Raw genomic sequence first — 10889 nt, 5'->3', positions numbered from 1 at the left:
TCCAGACAATATGCATAATTAAATAAGGATGTTTGTCCCAGTCATCGTTTTTCCTTCTGTTTTATATAATAGATTATACATAAACTTTAACAAATAATTTTTTTATGATGTTGTTCATAATATTCTTCTCCTATATATGCATGGTTAAAATGGCTAGTATCATCCATGTCCATCTATAGTGATTATTAATAGTGACATGAACATATTGATATCTATGAAATGATGGAGAATGTTAGAAAAGAATATAGGAATAAAATAAACAAGTATTTTCTTAGACATATTTATCTAACTTGTTTGTTTGTATTATTTTGATTATGTCGGATAATCTTACAAAACTGCAATTTTTTGCTCTTGATATTACTGGAAAAAACTTCTTGACATGGATTTTAGATGCTGAAAATTCATCTTGATGCTATGAATCTTGGAAATACCATTATGACTGCAAATGAAACTTCCTCACAAGATCGGGCAAAAGCAATGATTTTCCTTCGTCATCATCTTCATGAAGGTCCGAAAATTGAATACCTAAAGGTAAAAGATCCATATGTCTTACGGACGAATCTGAAAGAAAGATATGACCACCAAAAGACTGTCATACTTCCAAAAGCTCGTTACGATTGGATGCACATGCGTTTACAGGATTTTATGACAGTAAGTGAAGACAATTCAACATTATATAAAATTAAATCTCGACTACAATTATGTGGAGAGAATATAACTGAAGATGATATGTTAGAGAGAACATATTCAACTTTTCACGCATCGAATATGCTCCTGCAGCAGCAATATCGAGAGCGTAGGTTTACAAAGTACTCTGAATTAATTTCATGTCTTCTTGTTGCTGTACAAAATAACGAGTTGTTAATGAAAAATCATAATGCTCATTCCATTGGGACTGCACCATTCCCTGAAGTGAATGTTGTTGCATCAATGAACTATGAACGCAAACATGGTAATGGGCATGGTCGAGGCCGAGGTCGATATAATAATCGACAACGTGGTGGTCCTATTAAGCCTTCAAGTGAACAAAAACTAGCATCAAACTACGAGAAGTGGAATAATACGAAATACAAACATAACAAAAGAAAAGGTGTACAAACATCTAATCATCGTGAATATAATTGTCACCGATGTGGTATGAAGGGACATTGGTCACGTGTTTGTCGTACTGTTAAACATTTGGTTAACCTTTACCAAAATTCCATTAAGGCGAAGGAAAAGAAATAGAAGCCAATCTGGCAGAATTTTGAAGTACCGATGAAAACAACTCCTTTGGATATTTCTGATTATTTCACCGATCATAGTGGCAAAGAATTTGAAGTATCAATAGATCCAAGTCATCTGGATGTTTTAGATTTTCTTGCAGATCCAAGTAGCAAAGAATTTGATGGTTTACTTAACAATGGAAATGTTAACTAGAATCTATGCTAAAATTCTAGTTTTAATATGTTTTAGGAAGATATATTTTTTCTTAGGATGTTTTTGTTTTGTCATTTGCTTTCTACAAAATTGTGCTTTTGTTATGTCCTTTTTATTATAAATTATTAAAATATTTACTATGATGAGACATGAAAATGTCCCATCTGAATCTCTTAACTTGGGCTAGTTAGTTCATTTCGAGCAGTTACTCTGATGAATTGTTCGTTTCTCTTACTCAAGGGGTCCTCTAAGGAATTGAGCACACAAAACGGATAAAATCGAGATAAAGAATACTAAGAGTGTTCTAGTCATTTGGAGTTGAGGGTAGTTTTGTAATGTTGGTCAATGTTGATACAAGTATGAAAGTAGGATTGAAGACGAACCCGTACGTGAAAACAAAATGCAAATCAGAGTCCAGATGAGAAAGTTAGTTCGAGTCAAAGTTGAGTCAAGATCAGTTAACTAAAAAGATAACCAAAAACGTCCAGCAACACATGGAAAGCATCTGACGGTGCACGGGAATTTTTCGGTACCATGGTGGGCGCATGTGGTGTACATTCGGGATAAACGATAGAAGTTGATCCGATACTTGCACGCCATGAGAGTTCGGTGCTCCCCGCAAGGATCTAGCGGTCCATATCTCGTCAACATTACGTGGGGTCATCAAGGCGTCTGTTGTAGCGTTCTTCTCTCATCCGCGATACAACCTATCACGCAGCTGTAACCACCACTTTAAATCCAACACGCAAATACCGATTGGGCCATAACAACTCGCATTGTTTCTTGTTTTTCTCTTATTTCTTCAACACAGGTTTTTCTAGTTTCTCTCTTAGGAAAAAAATACAGTAGAGAGAAAGAAAATATTTCGAATTACAAAAGAAAGAAAGAGAGATTGATAGAGAACTGAAGAACAAATAGAAAAATGCGAATGGGGGAGATTATATTCACAAGGATGGATGGAGACTCGGCTGAGTGAGATTTCCCCAAGATTGAAGATGAACATTAATGGAAGGAGGATAGAAACATAACTTAATAGAGTGAAGGAAAGAAATTCGATTTGAAATACTTTAAACCAAGAAGGAAAGAGGGATTGTGATGGAGTCGACAAAAGTAAATCATTTAGAGAGAGGGAATATCTTTTTCCTAACCAGTGAAGGTGGGATGCGATTTTCCTACCAATCGAGACTTATATTACAGATCATAGAAGAGAGATTGATCAAGACAATTGTTTGAAAGATAAGAACAACGACAAAAAGATGATTGTGAATGCTGTATTTAGAAGATTGATAGAGGATTTTTGTTCTAAAGAGAGCTTGATTCCAAGATTGATCATTGAGACAAAATAAAAAAGATACTGTTTTATTTTTCTTCTCTTCATATATACTTGATCTTTGGAAATCAGGGAAAGATCCGGTTGCTGTTTATAGAGATGAGGGAAGACTTAGAGCTTTGATTGCTCTTCTTATATAAGAAACAAAAAGAGAGAAAAGGGAATATCTCATCTTTGGGGGGGTCGAATCCTCTTTGAAGCTCAACAAAATATAAAGATCAGAGAGAGAGAGAGATAGAGAGAACCAGAGACCATTATCATCTTCTTCTTCTTCTTCTGTTTTCTTTTTTTTTTTGTGAGCGAAAGGGAGAAACAGAGAGAGAAGTTTGTACAGAGAGAGAGAGAAATTGTTTGTAATTTCAAGTTTTTAATATCATATAACATCTCTTCTCTTCAATTGGTTGGTGTTTGTTGAGTACAAATTGAATTAAAAACAGAGAGAGAAACAATAGAGAGAGAAAAAAAATTTGGTGGAGAAGAAGACCCTGTTTGGTTCGAAAGCGCTGCTGGAAAATAATTTTCCGCTAACGTGGGAAAATTATTTTCTTAAGGGAGCGTTTGGCTGCCGTAGGAAAAATCAGTGAGGAAATGTTAGTCAGTTAATTTCGTGTGTTTGTTGAAAGTGAGTTATACGGTGGATTTCAAAAACCCTAGGCTTTCTCCCCATTGATTCGGTTATTTTATTTGTTTTATTATTTTATCACCAAAACTAAATCAAAACCAAAAACCGTACTAATTTTAAGTCTTAGAATAAGTTTGACTAGTCTCTGCGGATCGACCACGGTCTTACCGGGTTTTACTACTTGACCACCTTGCACTTGCGGTATAGACCTTTTAGGGACACTTTCTAGGCCCATCATACTATGTTTTTCTTTTAGTTTATGATTAGCATGAAGTTTCCTAAAGATAGCAAAACAAATTGTGGGGCACCGTGCATTTGCGGTATAGACCTTTTAGGGACACCTTCTAGGCCCATCATACTATGTTTTTCTTTTAGTTTCTGATTAGCATGAAGTTTCCTAAAGATTGCAAAACAAATTGTTGGGGTGAATGTCTTATCGACTATGGAACGACAAATATTATTCTGCGAAACAAGAAATTTTTCTTCCAACTAAAATTAGTTAAGGCTAATGTCGTCACAATTTTAGGACCCGCAAACCTGATAGAAGGCTCAGGCAAAGCCTTTGTTATACTACCAAATGGTACAGAAATTGATATCTCAAATGCTTTATATTCTACTAAATCTGCACGAAATCTATCAAGTTTTATGGATATCCGTCATAATGGATATCGTATTGAGACAACTTGTGACAAAGAAAGAATACCTTTGTATTACTTCAATAGTCTCAAACAAAAAGCTGATATTAGAATAGCTTCCCACTTTTGCTTCTGGTTTATACTATACAAGTATAAGAAATATAGAGTCTAATTATTTGATGAACTAGAAGTTCAATTCAATGACTCTTGCAATTTGGCATGATAGACTCGATCATCCGGGTTATATAATGATGCGTCGAATAATATGAAAATTCACATGGACATCCGTTGAAAAACCAGAAGATGTTTCAACCAAACAATTATCCATGTGCATCTTGTTCTTCAAGGAAAGTTAATTGTTCGACCATCTCAATCAAAAATAAGCATCGAGTCACCTAGCTTTTTGCAACGAATTCAAGGAGACATATGCAGACCTATTCATCCACCTTGTGGGCCATTTCGCTATTTTATGGTCTTAATAGATGCTTCAACAAGATGGTCACATGTCTCTCTATTATAAACTCGCACTGTTGCGTTTGCTAGACTTCTTGCTCAAATAATAATGTTAAAGGCACAATTCTCTGACTAACAAATAAACATAATTCGTCTCGATAATGCAGGTGAGTTTACATCCAATACATTTGATGATTATTACGTGTCAATTGAGATTACTGTTGAGCATCTAGTAGCTCATACCCATACTCAAAATGGATTAGCTGAATCTTTTATTGAACACTTACAGGTTATAGCTCGACAGTTATTATTAAGAGCTAAATTACCTAGTTCGACATAGGGCATGCTATATTACATGCTGCAACTCTAATTCGTATTAGACCATCTGCTTATCATCAATACTCTCCAATGCAACTTGTATTTGGACACCAACCAAATATATCACATCTTAAAGTGTTTGGTTGTGTTGTATATGTGACAATTTCACTCCCACAACGAACAAAGATGGGTCCTCAAAGGCGTCTTCGTATTTATATTGGTTTTGGTCCATCTTCAATAATAAGGTATCTAGAGTCACTTACTGGTGATGTATTTACTGCACGACATGTCGACTGTCATTTTGATGAAGAGAAATTTCCACCATTAGGGGGAGATAAACCACAAAATGAGGCAAAACGTGAAATTTCTTGGAATACATCTTCCTTATCTCATCTAGATCCTCGCACCAACCAGTGTGAACTTGAAGTTCAAAGGATCAATCACTTACAAAAGATTGCAAACCAATTACCAGTTACTTTTACAGATTCAGTGAAAGTAACAAAGTCACATATTCCTAAAGATCAACTTAAAGATACAAATGTATCTAAAACACAATTAAAGCGTGGCAGGCTTGTTGGTGCAAAAGATACTACTCCGCGGAAAAGAAAGAAACATTAAAAAATAAATAGTCCTCCAGAAGAGAGACGGCGTACACATGTGCATGAAATGATTAATCCACCAATATGGAACTCACTACCCTAGAAGAGGCACAGGAAACTAATGTGAGAGAATTATCAACTAATTATATTAGTACAGGAGAATGTTGGGAAAGAAACAAAATTATTCCTGACAATAAATTTGCATTTGCAATAGCTCTAGATGTAATAGCAAATAATGATGATCATGAACCACAAAATAATGAAGAATGTCGACAGAGAAAATATTGGCCAATGTGGAAGAATGTTACTCAAGCCGAGCTAAATTCATTAGCAAAGAGAGAGGTAATTGGACCTGTAGTTCAAACACCAGAAAATATAAAACCTTTAGGATACAAATGGGTATTTGTGCGCAAAAGAAATGAGATAAATGAAATTGTCAGGTATAGAGCATGTTTAGTTGCTCAAGGTTTTTCTCAAAGACTAGGTGTTGACTTTCAAGAGACATATTCTCCTGTAATGGATGTAATAATATTTTGATATTTGCTGACACCATTAGAATGTCTTGAAACACGTCTAATGGATGTAGTGACTGCATATTTGTTGGCTCACTTGATAGTGACATCTACATGAAAATTCTTGATGGATATAACTTGCCTAAAAGATCTAAGTTAGGATCTTCAAACATGTATTCGATCAAGTTACTAAGATCATTATATGGATTAAAATAGTCAGGACGGATGTGGTATAATCACCTTAGTGAATACCTTTTGAAAGAAGGATATATTAATAATGCAATTTGTCCATGTGTATTCATTAAGAAATCAGAAAATGGATTTGCTATTATTGCAGTCTATGTAGATGATTTAAATCTTGCTGGGACTCCAAAAGAGCTCACTAAGACGGCTGAATATTTGAAGAAAGAATTTGAGATGAAAGATCCTGGTAAAACTAAATTTTGTCTTGGTTTACAAATCGAACATTTGCAAAATGGTATTATTATCGATCAATCGATGTTTACAGAAAAAGTCTTAAAATGATTTTACATGGACAAAGCTCATCCTTTAAGTAGTCCTATGATTGTTCGCCCACTTGATGAAAAGAAAGACCCATCCCGTCCTCGGAAGGACGATGAAGATCTTCTTGGTGTTGAAGTATCGTGTTTGAGTGCAATTGGTGCTCTTATGTATTTAGCAACTTGTACCCGACCAGATATAACATTTGCTATAAATTTATTAACAAGGTACAACTCTGCACCTACCAAAAGACATTGGAATGGTGTGAAACATATACTACGGTATCTGCGGGGAACTATTGATATGAGTTTGTTTTACTCGAAAGGAACAAAATCATAATTATGGGCTATGCAGATGTCGGATACCTCTCTGATCCTCATAATGTACGGTCAAAGACAGGGTATCTATTGACTAGTGGTAATACTGTCATATCATGGAGATTGATAAAACAAAGGGTTAATTCCGTTTTGGCCCCCAATTGTTGACCAACTCACCGTTTTGGCCCCCAATTGTGTCCGGCAGTTCGTTTTGGCCCCAAGATCCACTTTTCGGGCAACGCTGACATCATCAAGATATAAGCAATCTTTTTTTATACCCGAAATACCCCTCTGACCAAATAAATCAAATCCCAAGTTGTCAAATCAATTAACTCTAATTATTAATCTTATTCCTTCTCCCAATGCACTTTCTTCTCTATTTCAATTTCTCTCTCCTTCATTAATCTCTATTAACAACTTCATCTCAAGCTAGTCCATCCAGAAGTAGAGATCCAACATTTGAAAAACTAATGAAAAACTACAAAAATTACTTAAAAGTTGTTTCCATCAAAGATCTCATCCTTGCAGATCCAACCAGCTCATGAATTTCTTTTGGATTTTTATCTAAACTCATAGAAATCAGACCTAATGGAGTAATTAGGGCAAGTAATCTTGATCATGTTTCATAGAGATCAGATCTAACGAATCATAGAAATCAGACCTAATGAACTCGACAGAAGAGGCAGAGCCACCAAGGGAAGAGACAGATCCGTTATTGGAACAATCTTGATCATCAAGAATCAAATCTTCATAAACCCTAATCACACAATTTATTATCAAGAATCAAATCTACAATTTATTATCAAGAATCAAATCTACAATTTATTATCAAGAATCAAATCTTCATTTGAATTCGGGAGGGTAGGAGCCGACGCCATTGACGATTTGATGATGGTAATTTTTTTATTTCTTCTCTCCAGATCTAGTTCTATCTCGTTTCAATTTTTTCGACACAACTACCGATCTAACTTAGATCAAGAAATCTCCATCTCAATCTTTGTTCATATCGATAGATCTCCATCACAATCTCCATCTCAAACATTAGATATGAAGAAGAAAATGAAAAAGAAATATTGTTTTGGGTGAAGATATGATGTTCGTTTTGGATATTCAGGAAAGGCTATGATTTATACCAATTCTTAGGGTTTGGGTATGAAAGCTCAAGCTTAATTAACTATCTTGCATATTTAAGTTGCTGAACACTATGAGATGCCCTAATTTAAGTTGTTGAACTTGGAAGCATGTTAGAAATTTCTAGAAATTACATTCTTATTGATTATCATGCTAGAGAGAGAGGAAGAAAGGAAGTCTAAAAAATTCATGGCATTTTTTGCTAAATAAGGGGGTTTCCCCTCTTTTTCCTGGAGTTGCAGATTTAGAGAAAAAAATTTAAAGTAGCTTTTGGAGTGGAACTAGATGGTGTGAGGTGTAAAGAATGAGTTTGTTTTTGGCTAAAATTAAATAGAAGATTTGAAGATAGTGGAAGTTAGTGACCGATGAAGAATTGAAGATGAGAAGGAGGTTAATTTGTGAAATGGAGAAAAAAATTTATCTTCTCTAATGTACAATAAAGGAAGAAGAAGATGACAACTTTGGGGGAAAAAAAATCTTGAAATGGAGAAGATAATGCATTGGGAGAAGGAATAGGAGTAATAATTAGGGTTAATTGATTTGACAACTTGGGATTTGATTTATTTGGTCAGAGGGGTATTTCGGGTATAGAAAAGTATTGCTTATGTCTTGATGATGTCAGCGCTACCCGAAAAGTGGATCTTGGGGCCAAAACGAACTGCCGGACACAATTGGGGCCAAAACGGTGAGTTGGTCAACAATTGGGGGCCAAAACGGAATTAACCCTAAAACAAACTATAACAACTACTTCTTCCAATCATTCTGAAATAATTGCTATTCACGAGACAAGTCGTGAGTGTATATGGTTAAGGTCTGTTATCCAACATATTCAGGAAACATGTGGACTTTCTTCAAACAAGGATACTCCAACAATATTGTATGAAGATAATGCAGCTTGTATTGCACAACGTAAAGAGGGATATATCAAAGGTTACATGACGAAATACATATCTCCTAAACTTTTCTACACTCATGAGTTGTAAAGAAATTGTGACATAGAAATTAAACAAATACGTTCAAGTGATAACCTTGCAGATTTATTTAACAAAGCTTTACCAACTTCAACATTCAAGAAATTAGTCTTTACAAGGTCGACTAGGCTCAATTGACCTATTCCCCTCGTTAATCTATCGGTACTCTCTTAGGGTGATACCAGGTCGGTTAAGCTCAGCTCTATGCAACTGTTGGTATTCCCTTAAGGTCATATCAGGTTGGGTAGTGATGGAACTCTTAAGATCAAGATCACCATCATCAACATGGAATGTCCAACCGCTAGAATAACGTGCCATGATCTCACAATGTTCAACGAACTAACACACAAGCTATAAATGCAAACTATCCAACCAATCACACATGACACACCAGTAAGAAAGAAAGAGATATAATACGATAGTAGCGAATGCTCCTCTCGCTCCGTTCTTCCTTCCGATTAGCTTTTCGACTCGTTTTTTTTTCCTCCGCTCCTATTCTTTTTTCTTCGGTTTTTTTTCTCCTATAGTAGTTCCTGAAAACAAGAAAGAGTGAGAAACTTCGAAAATAAAGAAAAACGTCTAGGTCAACAAATAACACTACACTAATGAATAAAACAAACAAACAATGTCCAAACTACTAAACCTATCCCCGGCAGCGGCGCCAAAAAATTGATGGGCCTAAAATGTTACCCTAAAAAGTCTCCACCCGCAAGTATACGGGCGTTAAGTAATAACCCGGCAAGACCGGGATCAATTCGCGAAGATAGAAAGGTGATTCGAATATCGAGAGAGTCTAGCCCACCGGTCTAGGTGTCACTCACTTACTCAGACTAAAACAAACGATAATGATTTGGGTTTTTAGATTGATTTGAAATTGAAATAAAGAAACAAATAAAACTAACTAAACTAAAAGTGAGAGGTGAGAGGGGGTTTCGAGATTAGAGTTGCAACAAAAGTCGGGCAATAGTCGATTGAGAGGGATACTTCGATCCACACAATCGATAATGACAATAACTAATTATCCTGAGCATGCTAACTTCACCCACATTGACAATTCTAAATATAATGTGTAAAACTAAGCATAATCGATCAAACGTTACTAAGGATCGACTATCAAACTAATAACACACTATCAAATAAGTTGACAATGAACTAGTATGACACTAATACGTATAATACGTCAAACTAAGTATAACCGATCAAAAGTTATTAAACATCGATTATCAACCTATATGTCAATAGACGATTAAGATCGAGGCTTCTAATTCATAAAATTAGACAAAGTTAATCAAACTAACATTTAATAAACAATGAGTCATTCATCACATATCAATTCATGTTTCCGAATACAAAAGCTAGGTAGACATGGTGAATCGAGTGATAAATGTAAAGAGGATAAAGAAAGACATGAGTTAAGGTGAAAAGCTCTCTATTCTGATGAGGCGCGAGGCTAGGATCGTCGGAAAATATAAATATGTATGTGTTGTCGATCTCCCATTAGCAAAGTTCTGATGTCCCCTTAACACAACAAAGTAGGTGTCCTCTTAGCAAAACCAGATTTCCCCTTAGCAACAAAGTCTTCTTGTTCCTTTGAATTAAACCACCATGAAAGCTTGCTCAAGCTTCTTTCTCTAAGAATTTTCAACTCAAAATCAAATTAAACCACATGAAAAACAAGCCAATGATGAGACAAGCAAAAGTCCTAAGATTTCCAACCAAGAAAGTAGTCGGAAAACCCTTAAATTTCTCGGCCAAATCAAGAAGATTTCGGCCAATTAAGTGAAAGTCCGGCCGGAATATGCACTGTCCCGTGCCGTTGTTTCCTGTCCCTAGTCGCGTCCCTTAGACCGAGCTTCAAGCTATCCTGTGTTGTCCTCCTGATGATTCAACCAAATCCTGAGCTAGGGCTTGCTGTCCCGTTCTTGAGCTTCCTCCCGAGCAGCTTCAATGAAGCCCGAGTTGCTCCACCTACCGTGCCTATTGTCCCGAGCTAGAGTGTGTTGTTCCGGCCAAAACCCTAGCTCTTTATTGTAGAAGATCCCCCTATTCAGACTTTTTTTTTTCTTTTTGTTCTTTCCAAG

The 10889-nt window shown here is 35.8% G+C and overlaps 1 protein-coding gene across 1 annotated transcript; it reads left to right on the top strand.

Annotated features, from left to right (window-relative positions):
* The first annotated feature begins 390 nt into the window (after positions 1–390).
* On the top strand, positions 391–1227 carry LOC147567442 (uncharacterized). Its single transcript, XM_086657423.1, has one exon. It carries the CDS (start codon positions 391–393, stop codon positions 1225–1227), a length of 837 nt encoding a protein of 278 aa, XP_086513549.1.
* The last annotated feature ends 9662 nt before the right edge of the window (positions 1228–10889 follow it).

The sequence above is a fragment of the Eschscholzia californica genome, unplaced genomic scaffold (assembly GCF_041429995.1).
Source record: "Eschscholzia californica isolate CP2 unplaced genomic scaffold, dmEscCali1.0.p SCAF_1, whole genome shotgun sequence".
Lineage (NCBI taxonomy): Eukaryota > Viridiplantae > Streptophyta > Magnoliopsida > Ranunculales > Papaveraceae > Eschscholzia > Eschscholzia californica.
This window is presented reverse-complemented; position numbering and strand designations above follow the sequence as displayed.

Coding starts and splice junctions, on each gene's coding strand:
- LOC147567442 (XM_086657423.1), top strand. CDS start 391: ATGCTGAAAATTCATCTTGATGCTATGAATCTTGGAAATACCATTATG.